Here is a 22641-nt window from a genome sequence, read left to right on the forward strand (position 1 = left end):
AGTATTCTCCTGCAGTGTGAAGCCACCTTATTCTCATGCCTCACTTACTTTCAAGTGCCTGGTTTCAAACCAGTACGCTCTCATAATTGAAAGAGATAAGTGGGAAAAGATGGTATGAACAGAAGACACAAACACATTTGTATGTGAAATGCAGGCTGATAATCCTCCCCCCACCCACATACCACCCAATTAACAAAGTTATGCACAAGAGAAATAAAGAGTGCAAAAGAGTGGGCATTTCAGAGGTAACACCTTCCATTACTGCTAGACTAATGGCGTAACCCAAATCTAGATTTTTATTGTGTGTGTTTTGTTTTGTTTTGTTTTCATCATGGACTAACATGAAAATACTGTCTCTAACTCACAGCCGATTTTGCTAGTTATAGGCTGGTGAAGCAGGGTGATGGCTAGGGTGGATCTCAGATTCTCCTGCCCACTCACATACCCTCAAGAGGGGAGCCCTCCCATGAGCAGCCTTGTCAGACCACCAACTCTCTGCTCACATTCTGCTTCTGTCTGCTAGAAGGTAACGAGATGTCAGCTCATACCCATGCATCTGTTATTACATGTTTCTGTTTAACAAATTGAGTTGGCAGTGACATGCCTCTCCCAATAGCATATAAATAGTTTAGATCCAAACATCCACTAACAGTCAGCCAATGATAGTCTTTCCCCAAAAGCATCCTACATGCATTAACTTTTGGCAGGAGACCAGTTATCTTACTACTCAATAATTCATAGGTGAGCTACTCAGCTGGGTAGTTCTGGGAACAAAGCAACTCATTGCAAGTGCAAAGTAAGGAAAAGAAATATATAAAACCATAGAATCATAGAATAGTTGGGGTTGGAAAGGACCTTAAGATCATCAAGTTCCAACCCCCCTGCCATGGGCAGGGACACCTCACACTAAACCATGCCATCCAAGGCCTCGTCCAACCTGGTCTTGAACACTGCCAGGGATGGAGCATTCACAACCTCCCTGGGAAACCCATTCCAGTGCCTCACCACCCTAACAGGAAAGAATTTCCTCCTTATAGCCAATCTAAACTTCCCCTGTTTAAGTTTTAACCTGTTAACCCCTTGTCCTATCACTACAGTGATAGGCATCCCTATAGCCCCCCCTGGAAGGCTGCTATGAGGTCTCCACTCAGCCTTCTCTTCTCCAGGCTGAACAGCCCCAACTTTCTCAGCCTGTCTTCATACGGGATGTGCTCCAGTCCCCTGATCATCCTCATGGCCACAAAAAAAGAACCAAATGAAATTCTCCTTCCAAAACAGAGAATACACATCTTTCCTCTTCCTTCAGAGTTTATCACTAGTTTTTCTTACCATCTAACCCAATTTCATTGCTGCAGCTTAAGCCTACTGCAAGTCCTCCCCATAGGTGTTTTTATGTTCTAGTGATCAACTGTCCAATCCCCAGTACCCCTAACACCAAAAAACACTAGAAGGAGAGAATTCTTAGCCTTCTTGTCCTCTCCCAAAGTCCTTGACAAGACGATGTTGATGTTTTATATATATGTGTATGTATACTTGTATATGTATCTTTACAATTCCCTTTTCTCCCCTTCTGCTCTTCAGGTGGCAGAAGCACAGGTTTAGTTCCTATTTTGGTTTTGTTTTCTCAGGGCAGAAACACTGTCCTAGAGTTCCAAATACCAGAGGAATCACATGTAAAAAGCTTGGAAAAGGAAAAAATCCAAGAGAAACCTGGATCTACAGCTCTGACTTTCCTCATGTCCTGGCAGAGACAAGCAGGACACAGGGGCCTATAATGGGGCAGAGATCAACAGGCACCATTTGCAACCTTGTGAGTGGAAGCAGAGCTGCTTGGCCCATCACAACAGAATCCATTCCCTATACTCCCATCCACGGTGTAAAGGGAAAATGGAGGGAAAAGAGCCAGCCTGTGATGTTCATTGTCCTAGCATAGGCCCTCCACATTCCTGAGAATTTGGAACAACTGAGAAAGAACTGATCATCCCCCCAGGATTGGCAGCAAGCCCAGAGCTAGCTGGAATATGGTAAAAATTTAAAGCCCAATCTATCCCATCTAACCTCTGCATTGAGGAACCCAAGTTAGGAATGCCACCTCTCTCCAAAGCCACTGAGGCCAACATGCCCAGAGGATGATTCGGACAGTAATTATAGCTGGCATTACCTCCCTCCATGGTGTGCCTGCACAGGGAGCCTAAGGTGATCGAGCCCTCACGTCTCTGCTAGGTGGGCGAACGCAGACCAAAGTGAATGCCTGTGTGACACCCGCACAAGGTGGCCAGTGCCATCCTGCATATGAACCCCTCTGTGAACTCTCAGTGCTTCGTTTAATGAGTTCATCAGTAAACTGGGTCGTAACACTCATCTGAAACTTGGGCAGCACTCCCTGCTATTGGACGGGAGATACCTCCTGTGTTTGAGCTGCTGTGTGCCACAATGGAGCTACTATGGAAAGGAAAACAGACACCAGCCTGTATGTTTTCCATAGCAAATATAGTGATAACTCTTTGGACTCCAGTCAGCATCCAATTAGTGCCAGTGCTAGGGCTCATGTCCAGAGTATGCAGCTGCCACCTACAAGGAATTGACTGAGTTTCCCCAGGTCTCCTATGGAGGATCTCACCCGCAACCAGAGGAGCTACCAGGCAGAGGTGACTTATAACTCCAAGTGGTAATCTAACAGCAACAGGCTCCTATTCCATCACCAGCTTCCAGAGCAATTCAATCGCCTCCATACATTTAGACCCATTTAATAAAACAACTGAAAGCTAAGAAGAGGGGGATGCAGGAAGAAGAGCTCCTGAGAACTGCAGCCTTGTCAAAATGGAAAAGAGTCCCTGCTTTAGAAGTGCAATAATTTTTTGGGACACAGGTGGTCAGAGTCTTCTGCTCACAGCTGGGCTACAGCATTACCTCACTTTCTGTTTTCAGTTTGAAAGCTACACCGGGAGTACTAGATGGTCAGTCCCTCCACAGCTGCTTTCCAAATAGGCAGGCAAAGCAAGAGGCAGCATAGCCAAAAGCAAAAATGTTGATTAAAAAGTCAGACCTGCTTTAATGATAGGGTGGTGGGATCAGAGCTGGAAAGTGGAGAGATTCAAGCCAGGAAGAGCCCTGGGAGGGAAAGGAGGGTGGATCCAAGGCAATTAGGATAACCAAATATTAACCAGCAATCCTTAATATGTTTACTTTGATTTTTTTGTTTGTACGAGTAAGTAAAAAGGACACATGGGGCAAAGCTAGACCAGGAAGAGTTAGTACAGTGGTTCTCCACTTACCTACAGTGAGGAAGGAGGACAAGCTTCCCCATACAAATCATGCTCTTCTTCAGCTTCTCCTTCAGGCCTAGCAGGGAATTTGGACCAAGAAGGAAGAACCTGGCATAGAGCAACAACACCCAGTTTTCCGTCACTTCTCTTTCCACTACCTTGGAGCTCTGCTGCCTATTATTTAATATCGTGCACTGCTAACTGTCATCATTACCCCATTTTTCCATCCTTCACTCTTGATTGAACTTGATTCATCTGAAGATGACGACAATGAAAATGTAACTGTTCAGAACGAGGCTGAAAGGATGCTCAAACTACAAGATTTATGGCAAACATTCAGTCTCATAGATGAAGCAGCTGAGGTCAACAGGTACCAAAGCAATTTTTCCCATAAGAATTAATGTAACAAGGGGGGTGGTGCATACAGGAACTTAAGAAATATATGCAATTTAAAACCACATGATCAGATATATAGCATGGAGAAAGGAGAGGTAAGAGCATTTTTTACTGTAAGCATTTTTGCTGTCACTCTCTGGATGGTTACCTCTTCATCATTGTCATCATCAACTTGAGATGAATCATGGTAGATCAAATCAATCATGGGTGAAGGATGGAAAAATGAGGATAGGTTCAGGTGGTCTATCAGATGGAATGGCTGAGGTCTTTCAGAATAGTGACCAGCTCCAAAAAGCTAGCTGCCAAATAGCCACCATTTCTGTCTTCTGAAAGTCCCATTTTCCACCTCCATCCTGCACAGCGTTACCTGCACACATCTAAAATGTTTGAGTTTCATAAGTGCATGCGTGCAGCTCTTCCTCTGTTAACTAATTGGGGGGGGGGGAAGTGCTTTATCTGTGTTGTGGTTTAACCTATTTTGGTTTAACACCAGCCAGTAACTGAGTACCACACAGCCGCTTGCTCACTTCCCCCCACCGCCAGTGTGATGGGGAAGAGAGTTACTAAAAGATAAAACCAATGGGTTGAGATAAGACAGTTTAATAACTGAAGTAGAATATTATAATAATAAAATAATAATAATAGTAAAAAATTGAAAGGGACATAACGAGAGAGAGGAGTAAACCTCAAGAAACGCAACTGATGCACAATAGAATTGCTCACCCTGAGCCCACCCCTGAGTAACAATCAGCCCTTTCCAGTCACCGTCCCTCAGTTTATACACTGACCATGATGCTCTGCTGTATGGAATATCCTTTTGGCTAGTTTGGTTCAGGTGTCCTGTCTCTGCTCCCTCCCAGCTTCTTGTGCCCCTCTTCACTGGAAAAGCATGAGAAACTGTCCTCTGTCAGCGTAAGCGCTACTTAGCAACAACTAAAACACTGGTGTGTTATCAGCACTGTTCTTATTCTAAATCCAAAACCACAGCACTGTACCAGCTACTGGGCAAAAAATTAACTCCATCCCAGCTGAAACCAGGAGAATCTGTTATATCAGTAACTGTCAACTTTTCATGAATGTATCTTTGGTGAATTAATGGTTACAATCATCTCCCTACACCTTATTCCCCAAACTGCTAATCACCTACAGAGACAGCAGAGGATTTCTTCAGGCATGGATGATACCACTTGTGTCAGAGAAGGGTATGGACGTGAGCAATGAAGGACTCACTTCCCCACTGGAAACCTCACGTCTCCTCTTTGTGTTTCCAGAGAAGCAGCGGCACAGCAGCCTCACTGTTGAAGCAGACGCAGCCCTACAGCTCTTGTTTTTCCCTGCATTAGGAAGAGTGCTGTCAATTCTGACAGCTGCAGGTGGTGTGGGCTCCCAGAAATCACTCTCTGGGTCTCCTCTGCAGCAGAGGACACAGGAAGGGGGCCAATGATAGAACTGGCAGTCACTCAAGGACAGCAGCCCACTCCCACGACCTCCCCATCTGGCTATCAGCTCTGTCCTATCTCCTCTGGACTTGAACCAGAAGAAGGAAATTCATTATCAGTCCTGCTCACTGGATAAATCTGCTCTGACATTCAATCTTACAGGCTGCTTCTGTGGCTGCCCTCAGGTTGGGCAGCACTTCAGGAACCATTTGGAGGAGCAGCATGCCTGTAATGTGGGCACATGCCTATCACACGTCTTTTCCATGTTGACTGAGGAGGACTTAGGCTGCAGCAAAGGCAATACGTAGGACAAGTGGGAAGAACACAGGCATCCTGATGCCTGGATTTTTGTCTGATAGATAAATGCCTAAAGCTGGTTTCATAAAGTTTCTGTTATTCACATTCCCGACTCTTCTGAGACACAAAAACTAAGGCCATTACCTTCCTTGTTCCCATCCATTGTGTCAAGATCTGAAAGGGGATCCTGCCCTGTGTCAATCTGTCAGCAGCTATGAGCCTGAGGGTCTGTGGCAGCACACACTGTAATGTGGCATATCCTGCTCCTTCCAGCCTCTCAGTGTTACGTAACACCACCTCCCAGAATCAGATACCTCAGGTGAAAAGGACATTTTAAAGAAGTTTCAGCAGTGTTTGCTGAGCCATCCCACTGTGGTGTGCAGAGAGTAGATGTAGTTCTGTGTACAGTTCTGCAAAGAATTTGTATGGACTTAAATCTAGGGAAATCTGTGGATAAATATGTAGTAAAAGCCAGAGAGGATGGAAAAACAGGCTTCTCTGCGCCCTGTTTGTAAGACTAGCTGGAGCTGTGCATCCTGATCTGAATTCAACAGTGAAAAAATGGCAGAATAACAGACTAGCAGATCATAAAAATGCCACAGAATGTAGTAAAAGATGGGGAGAAACTCCATCTAGCCAGGCCTTTGAGGGGAAGTCTGCATCCTGTAAACACCCGAGAAGATAAAATTATTCTGTTCTCTCCTTGCATGTATTGCCTGCGGGAGCACAAACACAAACCAATTGGGTCAATGTAAGCAACAGAACAAACAGTAATAAACCTTTTTATCCCTCACTGATTCCAGGGGAGAAAAAAAAAAATCATGGAGGAGGAATGTGGAATGCAACTTTACAAGTTAAAAAAAATGAATGATGATTAATATAGTTTTTATGGATCCTTGGCAGACAAACTGGGTAGTGTTTGAGAAAGCAACAAGAAAAGTAACTATCTTGTCATAACATCCTCAGGCATTGGAAGGATCCTGGCTTGCTTCCACACAGCAGACTAATTAAAGATGTAATACTATTCAAATGCAGCCCACATTAAGCAGATTAAAAACACATTAACCGAAAGAGTTCAAAAAGAAATTTTAAAAGTGTGCACTGAGATCTCTCTAGTGAGAGGGAAGACTTTCTCCAGGAGCACATCTCTAGTAAGATCCCATATGACCCTCTTAAACTGATGCTATTTCACATCTTCGTCGAGGTCAAAGATCCAGCCAGCATACCAGTGATAAAGTCCCCGGTTCAGGCTGTGTAGCCAACATCACACATAACCACCTTATGTCTGAATGGCCTTACATCCATTTGCAGCTGGGGTGACAAGGCGCAGACTTTGGCACAGCACTGGGATGTGGCTTGTGCTTTGCTTCCTTCCCTCCCACACAAAGGCAGCGCTTTAATGTGCAATAACTGACAATCGCTATCCTTAAGTGCCTATGTCAGGATAAAATACCAACATCTGTAAGGGACGCAAAATATGCAGCAGTAAATAACATACTAGAGAGATACCTCAAGCAGGATAATTTGGTTTGTTTGATGGAATGGGCTTATGGTAACTGCATGCAATTTATCTTTGATAATTGTAGAATAGTTTGGGTTGGACGGGACCTTTAAAGGTCATAATGTAAAGGTCTGAAAAGAAAACTGTTGAGGAAAGAATTTGTCTTACTAGGAAAATACCCAACAATTCCAAGAGGAGCCTGAGTTGATGTAACCCAGTGAACATCAGCTTTCAGCTTAATTCCATAGACCAAAGATGTCTAAATCTTTGTGTGATTAAGCCAAAGCTTACTAAATTCATCGTGAGATGGACATAACCTCTGCATCTGCATTGGTGAGATCATTTTTGAAAAACTTTTTAATACAGGTGACCATGCTACCAGAATGATGTTGAAAAAAAAAAGTCTGAGAACAGGACTATAAAAATTAGTCAAGGGCTGGAAAACATGCCTTGTGGTGAATGGCTAAAGAGACTTTCCGGATTGCATACTGAAAAAAGGCTAAGAGATTACTTGTTCTGGTATCTCAGGCTACACAAGGAAGAGACTCCTGATAACAAACAGCAGCGTAAGAAGACAAAGGCATAAACAGAGCTTGTAGATAGAAACTGAAATGAGACAGGCTTAGATTAGGTCATGACATCTGAACCATGAGAGTGAAAAAGCATTGGAACAGCTTACTGAGGCACACAATGAATTCTCTGTCACTTCAGTCTTTGAGTAGATGCTGCACTGAAAATGTACATTTAGATCCACAAAGGTAAACTCACCTTCTTCCTCAGCTCCACTAGTGAAAGGCACTAGCTTGGCATATAAATAATTCTGTCTGGACAAACAGCACAAAATTATTAGAAAGAGATTCAAAGAACCTTTGCTTTCTTGCAATGATCAGGAAGCTAGAGTCCCAGCATTCTGGGTAGGTCAATTGGAGTATAAAGCTTCCCCAAATGGTTTAAAAACCAATCCCCCCACAATACCCAACCATTTTAATTCCTCACTTTAAAACCTGTAGACAGTTTCATTTGCATCTTTTCATTGATAGATGTGAGTTCATTCCTAGAAAGCTAATCAGAATGGAAACGTGTCCATTTCCATGCATGAACTTGAACTTTTGTAAGGCCTCATTACAAGCAGCCCAAGAGGAAGAGAAAAACCCCCAAACCACAAACCCTTATTTTGCGTGTTGCTCAGTTTTCCTCTAACCCAGCCAACCGCCACCATCTTCTCACCCCTTTAGACCCACTATGCTCTTTCCAGCAAATCACCATAGATGTGTGGCTGCTCCCTTTCCCTTAAGCTCCAGTTCCCAATTTTACAGCATACCAGGATGTTGGGTAAAGGGCCTGTATTATGCATAAGCTATGAACTGCTCAGAAAATCCTAGCAGACCTAGCACTATTAAGTCCATCTATATTACATTAAGTTGCTATTAGCTGCTGTATTCTAGCTTATGATTAGGAAAGCAAAATACCTCTTTGCAAATCAGCACTTGGTAAGGAAAATCCCTGTTTAGTGCAAATGCCACTGTTATTTATCGTCCTCTTGACCTCAGTCACAGACATTGTCAGGAACCTCTATTAGTTCTGGAATTCCAGCCAATTCCTCACATCAGATGCTTCGGATCATTGAATTATGGAATCAACTAGCTTGGAAAATACCTTCAAGATCATCAGGACCAACCGTTACCCCAGGACTGCCAAGTCCACTGCTAAACCATGTCACTAAGGGCCTTGACTACACATTTTCTGAACCCTTCAGGGACGGTGACTCCACCACTTCTCTGGGCTGCCTGCTCCAATGCCTGTTGAGCCTTGAGGTGAAGAAATTTTTTCTAATATCCAGTCTAAACCTTCGCTGACGCAGCTTGAGGCTGTTTCCTTTTGTCCTATCACTTGTTACTTGGGAGAAGAGACCAACCCCACCCTCACTACAGCCTCGTTTCAGGCAGTTGTAGAGAGAACAGCTTGGCTGAGTTGGGCCCAGAGCTGTAGCATATTTGCGATGGATGAGATTTACAGCACTTGTTTCATCAGATGTGAAAGCAGGTCCCAGAAGATCAGCTCTCATGCAAAGGGGTGGCTGGAATGGCCTTCAGTTGCCATTCTTTCTTTAGCCAGCAGGGACTTATCCCAGGTTCTTTTTCACCACAGAAATTGAGCAATTTTCAGTCTCTTCTACATCCCACTCATCCCTTTGCAGCTTGGCAAATAAGCAAACAGTCTCAGAAGTCAGCTTCCTCCCAGTCAACAGTAATGAAAAATTTTGATGGCTTCCCGCAATCACACAAGACCCTAGAAACAAGGACTCCGAAATCATACAAAATGAAGCAGGGCTGCATACAACTAGGAAATTTAAGCATGTCTGTCATTGCTGGGACCAATGATAGTTTTGCAGGTGCATAGAAGAAAACTAACCGTTTTACCTCACATCCTGAAGGCCAATTAAATTTGAATCCTAAGCAAAAGCTGAGATCAGGTAGGAGGGTGTGCACACACATGTTTGTTTGTTTTTGCAACAGAGAGGCAAAGAGGGATGGAAATTAGGAACTATAAGAAGTGAAATAGGGTGGGAGGGGTGCATGCTGGAAATGTGATCTCTGCTCATTGAGAAAACACTGTTTCCTGGCTTTGAAGAAAAATCAGCTTCTTTCCCAGAGCCCAAGCAGAAAAGCATAAACTAAGAACTGAACAGTTGTTTCCCCACAGAAAGCTCCAAAATGCCCCTATGACCTTCCTAAAAACTTGACCTCCCAGTATAGTGTCCCAGCACAGAAATGGCAGCAGGAAGATATGCTGGAATGTAGCAGAGACTGAGCACCTCTGAAATATAATTCACATTAGAACAGTTTCCTGGCAGGGAGTGAACATAATTGGTGCTGTTTCAGAGCTTGGTGTCAGGATGGTCACAGCTAATAACCTCCCCCCAGCAGCCACAGTATACTCAGTTTCCAAGTAGGGTTTCTGTTCACATCAGGACTCACTCAGGGTTTTCCCTGTGCAAGCCCCCTCCCCAAAAGCAGCATCACTGTTCTGTGCATTGCCTCCATGTGCCTGCCCCAGCTCTACAGCTGGGCTGGAGGAAATAGCTCTGCTCTAGTGCCAGGGTGCAAGGAGGAGGTGAGGAATAGCATGGGAGCCTGCTCCTACACCTTCAAAGGTGCTGCCTGACATGGGCCATGGCCCCAAAATCATGGGAGAAAAGCAAAGGCACAGGCACAAATGGCACTGCATAGGTCCCTCTGGGAAAGAAGCTGAGGGGAAAAGAGCCTCTGATCCCCTGGCATGGATCCTGTGTCAGGTCTGATGCCCTATGATTCCCTGCAGGTGTGGACAGCTCTTTTAACTTCTCTATGCCTCAGGCTCTTGTGCAGAGGCTGAAAGTTATCATGAGAAAATGAACTGCTATTTTTGCCTTCTTAGTGTCTTCCTGGTTCACCTAGGTCTGGTCTGTGGCATCCCTCCTCCCACAGATGGGGAGAGCATGCTCATGTCCTGGTCATCAAGAGGCAGCATTTAACAGGGACAGGGAATCCTCTCCTTTCCTGTCCTGTGATGTCAGCCTTAAAATGAGACCTGACAGCAGTTTTCTAACTCCCTCCATCTAACCACTTCTCTTGCCCCATGTCTACTGTAGGCAGTGTTACCACATACAGTGCATGCCTTCCCAAATCCACTTTGCTCAGGTTTCAGCAGCAGCTCTCTCTTTTGCTAGAACATATATACAAACCTTCCCATTCTTTTAGCTCTCCTATCTCCAGGCTTTTCTACTGGCTTTTCTCCTTCAAATATACCCACTACGTCCAACCCATGCAAACAGGTACCATTATTTCTTCTCCCTAACGCGTGCCACATATACTCAGTTCTGTCCATCACCTCTGGCAGGGAATCTCCTGCCATGCCACGTGCCAGGATTCATGGCCCTTTGCCCAGTTCCCACATCTCCTGGACATGTACTGGTGCTGTGCAGACCAAGAGAGAAAGCTTGGCAACAGCTGCCATGCCAAGCTCACCATTTCTGACCTGGTGAGTGAAGGTAGGTCCATGGTAGAAGTACTCACAGCCCGTGTTAGAGAGGAATACATGTTACATCCACATGAAAAAAGAAGCAGAGCCAGGACAACCTCTCCCTCCAGCCAGGCTGCCTCGATGCAGTCTGCATACTACAAGCTGTATAGCAGTTCAGAGATCTTTGATGCATGTTGTTTCACTTAAGGCCTAAACTCAAACAACAAAACGGCTCAAAACCAAAGTGGTTTCTTCAGAACAGCAAGATGGGAAGCACTGGGAAAGTGTCTGACAGTAGATTGGCAGCAGTATGCTCCAGTGGCTTTAAGATAAGGACACACTTGGGCAAGACCCAAACATGCATAGCCTTGCAGGATGCCCAGCACAAAGCATTTGAGAGGATTCTGGAGTTGGTTTATATCCCCACAGGTTGATATATAGGGGAAATAGCTGCCACGGCAGCAAAACCTTAAAAGGAGTGTCTGAATTACAACAGTACGAGATGCGGTGCTCAGCCCTGAAAGGGCTAGGATGGGTGAGAAATTGTCCACAGAGACATGACCGTGTGCCATCCATTGTGTCTATACAGCTCTTGTGTCTTCTTTTCCTGACAAAACTGTGTAGCTTGGATGTCTCTCTCTTTTGATAAAATTAAGTTGCTCTTCCCAGAGAGTCTGGCCAAAAACAGGGATAATGGCAGCTTATGGAAAGCGTATTTGTTTCTCCCAACAATATCCGAGAAATGGATTAGCTGATTTAAACCTGCTCTCTTCTGAACAAACAAATTCATCTCTCTAGGTGAGGAGCTCTCACATAAGTTTTTCCTCAGCCTAACATTACAACTGCAGAGGTGTTTAGAGCTGAGCAAAGAGCTGCACAAAGGCTCAATGGCAGTGCAGGCAGGCTGCAGTTTTACAGAGCAGACCCAGGTCCCCTCTTTAAAGAGGGCTCCCACCTTCCTGACACGTGTGTCTGGGTGTCATCCTCTCTTCTGTCACAGTCATTTACCCAGCTCAATAGCGAGGTGGCCTCCTTGTACTTTGCATTCGATGTGTAGTGCCACAGACTGAACATGCCAGCTTTGCAAAACCTGCTCTGGTGAATTCTCCCTGCCATCTGGGCTTTTTGCTTTATGTCTCAAGTCTCCTGCATCTCCTGGCCACCACACCATGCAGACAAGCACTGTCAGAATGATTTCAATCAAAGAGGAAAACTGCAAAAGTGCTCGGGGCACAAGGGAGACTTCCAAAGAAAATCTTGGTGAGAGGCAGCACATGGGAACCTTCCCCAAGAGGCAGCAAGTGGAAAAAAGACCAGGGTCCTGCAGAGCAGGTCCTAACTGCTATGAACTAAGGAGAAAACTTGTGGCCAGCCAAAATCCATACAGCTGCTTTAGTGTGTGAAAGTCGTTTTCCTTCAAAGCTGCATACACCAAACACCTTGTAAAAGCAGCACTGGGACTCCTGGGGCTTTGTTCCACAAACAGAAAGGTAGTCACAAAGAAGGAAAAGGTTTCAGCTAAGTACCCTTATGGTAGCAGGAGAAGAGGGCCAACAGGTCCTTATCAAACAGGAGCCATCCTCTTCTCAGCTACATTTGGTACAACCTCATCTTAAGACCCAATCCAAAAGTGATATAAATGCTGTCACATCCCCTGTCTGCCAGGCCTCAGGACCAAGGGACGGTAACTGTTGAAACAAATCCGAGGCCAGTTAAGCCTCTGTGGTTGTTACTGTGCTCTGAACTGCGGCCATCTGGATTTACAGCCATGATGGAGTAAAACTGGTTCCTCCTTCAGCCGGTCCTTATACTGACAACTCTAATTAGTTGTTAGCAACCCACGCACTGGGAAGTGGAGTGAACAATCCTAACGCCGTATCACCAAAGGCAGGGCTACGTGCACAAACACAAGCTCTAAGCAGCTTAATCCCAGACACAATACTATGGGCAGAAAGCGTGTTGACATTCAGGAACAGAACTCTCTTCTCCTAATGGGGGAGCACGAGGGTTCTGTGTATTGGTAGAAACACATAAATAATACAGATACTTTCAGCTCAGTCACACAAACCTCTGTACAACAAATTAGGGGATAAGCAGAGAGGATTTTCTTCAAAGTGGAACCTAACAACCAGGTCAGGCTTTGCTCAGACTGGCAGCTTGAGGTCATGCCCATGACTACAAATGATTTTCTTCTTTCCACCAACGAAGGTCTCGAGGTTTGTGAACACTGAACTTGCAGAAGGCTCAGTTTTCACATGGCTTTGAATGTAGATACACCTTCCCCAGACCATCTGTCCATTCTGAAGCCTCTGATGGTCTAAGCGAAACCAGAACACCCCAGAAGTTTGGTTGGGAGGAGAGACCAAGGTTTCCCTCTCTTGGGAGCAGACCTGCACCATGCAGAACTGTTATATTAAAGTATGAATGGAATGGTAGGAAAGCCTCAGTCACTGGAAGGGCAGAAAAATCACTTTCTGCCCCCAAGTTAGCTCCTGAACTGTGGTTCTCAGCCTGAAGGAGGGTACCAGAATGAACTTGCTGATGAAAAAGTAAAAAAAAATTAAAAGTCACTATTAATAAATATGATCAGAAATGAAACCAGCTAAGTCTAAAATTCTTAGCAGATGGCTCCATAGTCCAGCTCACATGGCCAAGTAGCAAGACAGATAAGCCAGCTCAGTCACAGACATGGGTCAACTCTGGCCACAGACAGGCTCATTTCTCTTAGACTCCCTTCACATCGGCAGGGAGAGCTGCAGGGAGCTCTCAGGAGCCAAAAGCCCAGTCCTAGCCACTCTGCAGACACATCTCCATGCCAAAAGCATGTCTCAAGAGCACTTTTAATGGAGCAGGTAATATCAAGGCTTATGTTTCAGAGGGGGCAGGGAACCAGCAAGAGCACTGACAGTGAGCTATGACTTCAACAGTTGATTGAAACAGTTTAATGCATTTCCATTTCCAGTTGCTTGGATCCAGCAATGCTTCTTACTTATTTACAGCATCTCCCCCTCCTCTCCTCTGTGCTCTTCTGTTTGCTACATAGATAAACAGGTGAAATTGATGCTGGCTGTTTCCTTCCTGATGTACAGCATTGCCAATGGGTTCAGCAGGATTTTAAAGAGAAACGAGACAACAGCATGTGACCAGGAATAACATTTGCCAGTGTGTGAGCTTGAATGGGAAAACATATCTGTGCCCACCTGAACATTAGTTTAAGTGACAAGGGCAACAGATGCCCCAGCAGGACATATTCTGGCTGCCTCCCAGGTCAGGGCTGAGCCAGATCTGCTGGTTCCCAGCCCTGTATCCAGGACTACGCAGTGGCTCCTGAAGTCCCAGTAACCATGATAACTGCACTCCAAAGAGAATGACAGTCTGTTTTCCTGATTACACCTAATATTCACTATGCTTTGAAGATAAAGCACAATAATCCATCTGTTGCTTAATGTGGCAAAAATCTACCTAAGTGCAATAAGTATAACCCTTTGGAGACCAATCTCAGATGATTGTGGACTATTATTTTGGATCCAGAAGGGAACAAATTCACAGGCCATGTCCTTCCAGGGGAGGAGATACCCAGGTTAATTCCTTTTCTAGTCTTTCATTCTGCCACGATCTCACCTGCTGTGTGACCCAAAGATGAGAAACAGGATCATCTTTCAGACCTAACTATCCAAAACAAGGTCAACCCTATGTAAATATCTCCTCTTCCTTTTTTCCTTCTTTCTCTGGACACTTAGAGACACCAGCATTTCTGCCAAAGAGAAAAAGGGCACCAGCAAAAGGCTGCTTATTTAACCATCAGAATTTGGTGAACTAGTTAACATCTCTTAACAGAGGTGATGGGTACTCTGCTACCAGGCTTTGGTAGCCATCCAAAGAGGGAGAACCCATTCAGATGATTGAGCAAGGGTTTGAAACAGCAAGTAGTTGAGTGCTGTGAGGAAGAATAAACCTATCTATCTGTGGGAAGATACTGGGGTAGGTATATCAAGGATCAGCTAGAATCAGTGCAGGGCTAAGCTGGACCTTCACTGAGCTGTGCAGTAGGTTATGACATGCTATTCAGAATTGACAAAGCATTAGAGCTAGAACAACATCATTCCAGCAGGATAATGTACTAGGATAGCAATTTTACACCATACTGTTATATGTGGCTTCAACAGAGTAAAATTCACATGGTATGACAGTCATCTCAAAGGCCAGTTGTAGCAACAGCTAGAGTTTGGGGTGACTACTAATCTTTGAAATTCATGGAAATGCTATTTTGATCAGGCTTTTAGGAGTAGTGGAGTAATAGAGTAATTTTTTTTCCAATTTGTTATTATGCATTTCCTAAATTTATATGTAGGTAGCATTGTTTTCACTGATTCACACATACACTCTGTGTTTCCTCCTTTCATATATGTTGGCTCAGATGACACATTGTCCAAAATCCAGAGTTCTGCACATTTTCAAGCCCACTGTGTGTTTTACAGCCTTATTCTATCTTACCTACATAGGGTGACCCAGCCCTTATTTTAAACCCACCTCTGCAGAGAATTCATTTTTCTACTGGGATTTTTCTGAACGAGTACCTGGTCCTGAAAAAAGCCTTGACAACGGCATCAGCAATAGCACTGATATTATTAACAGCAGCACTCTGCTCTTCCATTACTGTTTTTATTCCAAGATTTCAAGGTGCTATGTTTATTATGCCCCACAAATCCTTGAAGAGATGGGTTGGTTTTATTCCTGTTTTGAAGGTATGGGAAAAACGTGACAAGACACTGCCACTCCAAGTGGTAGCCAGATTCCCAGGAGTTATGACAAGCCCAGTCCCCGACCAGGATACAACATTTCTTCATCCTTAACCACAGAGCTATAAGGCTGCAAGGACTTTCATGAACTTATTAATCTTCCAAAACTACAGTTCAGACCAAGACGTCCAGCCTCTCTGAGCTCGTGACAGACAATTGCAGCTCACAAGACAAAAGGAGAGCAGCTTTTTCTGCTTGCAAAATAAAAAAATAATAAAAAAACCCAAACACTTTTTTTTTTTCCTGACAGCTGACTTGGTCTTTTTGTCTTTTTATTCTCTTTCCACTACTGCAGTGCAGTTGAAAAAGCCTATTTCTGGGCTAGTTTGTTATGATACAGCACTATATGCATCAGGTGAGGGGAGAAAAAGAAAAGAGAAACAGAAACAGGTTCTGACATCTAATCAGATTTGTTGTATTGATTTTGCAACTTCAGCTTTAGTGCAAATCAGAGAAACAACCACATTATCACCCAGAATTTGCTCTTCCCTTAAGTGAGCCAGTTCAAAAGGAGCTCACACCAATAGAGGCATACCTGCATACACTCACACACATGCTCATGCCTGTGCGGATGCACACCCCACCAAAGTGGTTCTCCGAGGGAATGCACGGGCTAGGGGAGGAGGGGGAAGTGCTCATCACAGGGGCTGCAGGAGCCACACAATCCCCATTTCCATCAAGATGAGAATTCCAGAGCAAGCCACCAGACTAATGAGCTACCTGTGCTGGAGAGCAGCATTTCAATTAACCACAGTGTCTCCTGCCATGGTACTACCTCCTTCTAGCTGCATGAACAGGGAGGAGAGGGAAAAACTGCTGGGACTGTGCTGTTTGCTGAGGTTTTGTTTTGTGTGGGAGGAAAGGTGAGAGCCTATAACGGAGACGAGGGCAATTCTTTGCCCTACTTTCTTGGTCTGCAGTTTGTTTTTCATGCTGATGGAAGGAGCAAATTGACAGCCTGGAAACCAAAGCTGCCTACTCAGGAGCAGAACAGGCAGTGTCACTGTAAGGTCCTTCCACAGTTTACAGGCAGGAGGAGACAGCTCAGGTGTACAAACACTCAGTACACACCTAGCTCCAACTAAGGGTACGCAGAACTGATGGAGTAGGAAAGAGGGACATTTGGGTGAGCTGCCACATGGACTATGCCACCATTACTCTGGCAAGATCACAATAAAGCATTGCTTGGCCTTGAGAAGAGCTACAGAAAGATTACGTTGAGCTGCTCTTTACACAGAAGTTCATCACATCTGTGCCTTCTTTGGGGTCACACCAAAGGCTCCAGAACAGCTTATGGCTTGTAGCTACCATCTTTCGTGTGAGGGGAGTCATGTCCTTCCCCCCCAGCTCAAGATTCAGTGGTGTGATCCCCCTCCAGACCGGGTGTAACCCTCAATTCATCCCAGTCTCGGCACTGCTGCTCCCTCTGCAGGGGCAACGCGGGGCAGCGAGGACTGCGCAGCTTTCAAGCACCAGCGCCAAACTGGGAACACCAGCAGGTCTGACAGAGATTTTTGTTGCATCTCCCATCAGTTCTTGGGTGACCAAGAGTCACTCTCCCTGCCATGTCCATACGCCTTGCCCAGCCTGCTTTCCAAAACAGCTTAAACCAAGATGCATATTTCCAGCCTACTTGGGGGAAGCTTCTCCACACATACATACCTGCATGGAAACCTGCACACATTTCACAGTTCTCATCCTGTAATTTAATTCCTGCCATGCCCCTGAATGGACACAGATAATTTTAAAAGGGCATCTCTGAATACTCCAAGTGCCTGCAGGTTTTCGCACGCCTCCGTTACTGCTGTGCTTTCAGCAGCTCACATCTCTGACTGAGCAGTGTGTCTGGTTGGCTTCAGCCAGGTTACCCACTCTGGTCTCACGTCTCTTCTTCCTGAAGATCGAGCCTGGGAGGAGTGTGGCAGCATGTCTAATGAGCACTGCTGTGCTGTGCGTGGAGGCTCGGCACTCACAGCCCAGAGGCAGTGTGCCTGGGTGCAAATTAACCTGCTTCCTATACATCCCACACCTGCTAAATCCACGCTGCTCAGAGGACTCTGCCAGATCTCAGCGATCAGATTATCCTGATGGGATACAGGGAGGCATGGAGGGAGGGATATTCCTACAGTCACAGCTCCTTTCAGACCAAGGCATTTTACCCAGCTGCCATCCCCCTGTCTGACTCAAAGTCTTGAAGGACAGAGCACAGACCCCCTCATGTCAAAACAAATCAACAGCATGGTAGCTTAGCAGGCACTCACTTCTGTAAAGGAAGAAACCACTGCAAGGAAAGGATGGAGAGAGTCACCCAACAGGTACATCTGCAGCATCCATACCTCCTTGTTCACCTTTGTGCACAGGTATTGTCTTCAAGCAGGGGTGGCAGCACCACCCATGGCTGAAATCACTCAATACACCACATACCAAACAAAACTCAGTTTTCTGTTACAGCTTTATGGCATGGAAGCCTTTTGGAGTACGCACTTTCTGTTAGAATCTGCCTAGCTTTGCTTTCCAGGAATGTCCAGAAGTGACAGCTGCTGTAACTAAGTTAAAGAAAGGATTGCAGGGTTAATTAACATTCACTTGGTACCTTTTGAACGCTTGACTTTACAAACTTACCTATGTACCCTGAAGGTATTTTACCCATACACAATGCACACAAACACACACCTGGTAAAGCTGCTGTTCTGCACTCATCCACTGGTAGGGAAATGGAAAGCACTGCATACCAACATAAACAATACATCTCCCTTCCACTTCCAACACACTGGCCATACAGTATCCTGTGGAGAACCCTGTGTAGCCAGACCAATTAAACAAACTGTTCAAAGGTCCCTAGACAAGAAAAATGTGTCTTCTCAGCCCAGTAAGAAAGGTCAACTATGCCTAAAAGCAGCACTGAGTGTGTCAGCCCTGCTTAGCCCACAGGCTTTAATATACACAGGCATTCAGACAGACACTACTTACACTGAACGTTGAGCTGCACCATGGCTTCGCGGGGTCTGATGTTAAAGCCATTGTACCTGGCTGTCTGACACTTATAGGTCCCACTCATTTCTCGGCTCACACTCTCCAGGCGTAGCTTCCCATCGTATGTCTCCACCGTCATTGTCCCTGAAGGCATGGGAGTTTCCTTATCTACCCGGGACCAGATGATGGGTGGCTTGGGTTTCCCTCGAACCTCACACTGCAGCTCAGCCCTGGAGCCCTCCCGAACGGTGATGGTGGACTGACCCTTAGGGACACTGATGGTTGGTGGCACTAAAAGGGAGACAAGAAGGGTATCATTTTACACCAAGTTTCCAAGGAGCAAGGAACACTCTTGAGATGCTTGTGTTTGAGTCACACCAAAAGCCCTAACTCCAAAGGTTTCCACTTGACACAGTGCAACCTCTGCCCATTTAAGTCATCCTACAGGGTCCAGACCTGCAGGGTACCAAGGAAAGTCCCAGCTTCTCCAAAAATGTATCCCAATACCAATGGCAAGTGCCAGCTGTATTGGGCCATTCCCCCAGCCCCTATCCCTCTGTTTGCAAAATGCTGCCCAGGAGGACGACGAGGAAGGCTAGCTCTGAGAAACCCAAAGGCAAAAGCCTCTTTGATCCATTTCTCAATTGTTGGTTGTTAGTGAATGTCTCAAGTGGAACTGCAGTCTTTTGACCAAGAAATTAAAATTGTATCTGCCAAGGTATCTAGTTTCCTTACCCAGGTCAGACCAAACCCCAGACTTACAGGATTAGTGCTTGTTGATCACATCTCCAGCCTTACCAGAAATCCAGGATCCCTGTTTGCTCCTGAACTACAGCAGGGAGCCAGCTTGGTTAAGCGTCTCTGCCTACTTTACACTGAGATTCTGAGCACACTGGTTATCTCTGGCTCAAGTGAATGAGAGTGAATCCCAGCAAAGATCACTTCCCAGACTGGAAAGAGCTCACACAGCAGAACTGCTGTCCAGCCAGGGCTAGAGCTGGAGGCACAGTAACATCAGGAAACATCCAGATCAACTGACAACAAAGCTTTGCTGATAAACAAAGCTTGAAAGAAACACAAAAACTCCAGCTAAAAGGTGCTGGTGTGGAGAAGTTTGCTGTTCACATGCTCTCACCAGCAAGAACCCAGGAAGGGAATGTTTGTACTAAAACCTATGTAATATTGCCTTTTTATTTGTATTAGGCTTCAGAGTTAACAGTTCAGCCGGGGTAAATACGGCCATGATCAATTTCTGATAGCTCCTTTTTGAGCCTTTTCTGCTGACTGCAGCAACATTTGGATTGACACTTCTGTAACTGCAAATGCCATGTATTTCGTTTCCATTTAAATCAAAATTTAGAACTACAGAGGCTGTAACCAGCCGGTCTGACCAATGTTAGCTCAATTCCATTCCAGCAAAGGAGAGTGTTCTACAGTACCTGTGCACATTATATCTCACAGCTGCTTTATAAGCAGATTTAGGATAGCTCCAGCCCAGTCTCCCTATGCAAGAGGGAGGCCACATTTTCAATTCACAGGTCTCCTGTGGGCTGGGGAACCTCATCACACCTTACCCCGCACAGCGCGAAGGGACGAGAGCACTCTCAGTGCCCGGCATTGCCAGCAGCTGCTCACCTGGTGAGAGGCAATTTTCTCGACAGGGAAAAGCTGTAAATTGCGTTTGAAGATGTTTTTTAATTAAAGCGATCTCCTTGGAGCCGCTCAGTGGAGGCAGCCACCTTGGTGAGCTCAGGCTTTGTCCAGTGGGGAAACATGGAGCCACTGCTGTCACCCTCCTGATCCAACCCTGTGGCTGGAGGAAAACCCACTGGGTTTTTTTGCCGGAACCACATGTTGGAGGTAGCTGATCGTGGGGATCTCTTGGCTGATGCACAGAAGGCCGCTCTGGCAGGGATGGCGGTTTTCACTCCCTGGGTCACAAAGTGGTTCTACTGGAGCAGGCTGCCAAAGAGAGGCTCTCACACCCCCCAGCCTGCCCTCCGAGCATGTAGTGCTCAGCCTACAACAGACAGGCAACCTGCCACTGCCTTTAAGGCAGCAAGCAGCTGGTGCTTGGACCAACACCTGCACCAACAGGCACCGTCCAGCCTTTCGGTGGGATCACCCAGGGTCTGCCAGCCCTCTGCAGCCTCCTACCCTTGCAGGCTTCAACACAACTGCACTCTGCCATCTAGTGACCTTGGGCAAAAAAAGACTGCTCACAAGGCTGGGAGTGCCAGCTTTGACCAGGACTGGGGGGGTGGTCCTAGGGGAACTGGGGGTTCTCGGAACTGGGGGTTCTCCTGTTTTTGTTCCCTACTGGTCCAATTGGGTTGGCGTCTGATGGCATGGAGAGGGCTTTACCTTTCATGAAGGGAAGCAGCACCCTTCGGTGTTTAGTGGGTCCATGACATAGTCAGGTCTTGCTCTCTCAGATGCTAATGAGCACTATGTGCAGTCCTGTTGGGAGCAGGCTGGCCCCAGCATTTCTGTGAGACAGGGGCTTCCCAAAGCATCAAAAGCAGTTGCAGCACTTTCTGCAGGGGTGAGGGGGTGGAAGTAAGCAATGTCCAAAATCAAGACTGAGACCAGCCAATCCAAGGATCCAGCACAACCAGGGATGGACAAGAAACTTTCACTGAAATTTCAGGACAAAATCTGCGGGCAGCTGGCTCCCCTCAGGAGTCCTCACCAGATTACTGGCCCAATACTGCTTTGTGCTGTACCCTCTAGGTCTTGGGAAGGCAGCAAAATGATGTGGATGTAACGGAGAACAGAGCTGGATTCACTACTTCCCCAGAAGCAAAAAGGCAGCCCTGAGATTCTGTATGTCAATCCCTGAGACGACTGACTAGCGCACTTAAAGATTAGTCCTGTCCTCACCAAGCCATAGGGTGAAGTTTTGACCCTGATTTTAAACGGGGAGGGGAAGCGCATTTGTAACACTTGGACTCCTACAGAGAGTGCCCAAGACAGATTGTAGTTGCAATCCAGTAAACAGTAAAGCTCTTCAGAGAATTTGTTATGAGGGATGATACCAATCTCCTGTCCACAGCTCTGAAAACAGGGACATTCCTCAGAAGCAATGCCAAAGAGAGGAAAGAGCAGCTTTCTTTCTCTTTACTCCCTTCTAAGCAAAGGGACATTTGAAATTTGGTAAAATGCCACCTGCTTTTTCTTCCATCACAATTTGGAGGCTTCTCTGAACAACCACATTGTAAACCTGTCTTGCAGCTTTGATTGAATTTTTCATAGGGAGAAAACATAAAAGAAGTATCTGCTTGGTGCGCAACGCATCGCCAGGCTCAGCTAAATGCTTGCCTGAGGATGAGAGACTGGGATTCAAGACACGTCCTTCAAGAAAGCCAGAGGCATTGGGGTGGTGGCAGTTCGTAATGCCAGCCACTCCTCTGAGGTCCCCTGCTGGCACAGAGGCTCACCTGTCTCTGAGGAAATGTTCACCTCCACACTGAGGTCAGGAATGGGTGCTCCCTGGAAGGTAGCCACGCACATGTAGGTGCCGTAGTCACTGAATCTCAGGTCAATAATCTCCAAGCTGCAGGTCACAGGTGGGAGCTCGGGGTCATTCCGGGTGATGAGCAACCGGTCCGAGAACCTGGCTGGTTTCCCATTCTTGTACCAAGAATAGACAACTTTCTCCTGGGGGACAGCATCTACATGGCATGAGAGCTTCAAGTCCTGCCCTAACTGGATGGTCTCACTCTCTTTGATCACATCAGGGGTGATTTGAAACGTGGCATTCTTCATGGCTGTGATGAACAGAAGTGCAAAAATGGTTAGGGACAGCAAAAAGTCTTGCATGGGACAGGACAACAGCTTTTGCTCCTCAGGAAGGCACCACCTCCGTGTAAAATCTGTCTGAAGACCTCTCCCTGTTACATTCCTACAGAATGTCCCCCAGGCCTCCCATCTGGCAGTCTAGGACCATTCTCCAGTCCAGGATAGTG

General features: G+C 45.9%; 1 protein-coding gene across 2 annotated transcripts in view; it reads right to left on the reverse strand.

Moving 5' to 3' along the window:
• MDGA1 (MAM domain containing glycosylphosphatidylinositol anchor 1) overlaps window positions 1-22641 on the reverse strand; it is a 150928-nt gene that overhangs the window by 58891 nt on the left and 69396 nt on the right. For both annotated transcript variants that reach the window (XM_062629651.1, XM_062629652.1), the window contains 2 exons: window positions 22114-22443; window positions 18671-18964 (listed from right to left, as the gene is read on the reverse strand). In XM_062629651.1, coding sequence (XP_062485635.1) covers window positions 18671-18964; window positions 22114-22443 — 624 coding nt within the window. The remainder of the gene's footprint in view (window positions 1-18670; window positions 18965-22113; window positions 22444-22641) is intronic.

This window comes from Pezoporus occidentalis, unplaced genomic scaffold, assembly GCF_034315485.1.
Source record: "Pezoporus occidentalis ecotype Australia unplaced genomic scaffold, CSIRO_AGI_Poc_V1 ctg34, whole genome shotgun sequence".
NCBI classification, from domain to species: Eukaryota; Metazoa; Chordata; class Aves; order Psittaciformes; family Psittacidae; genus Pezoporus; species Pezoporus occidentalis.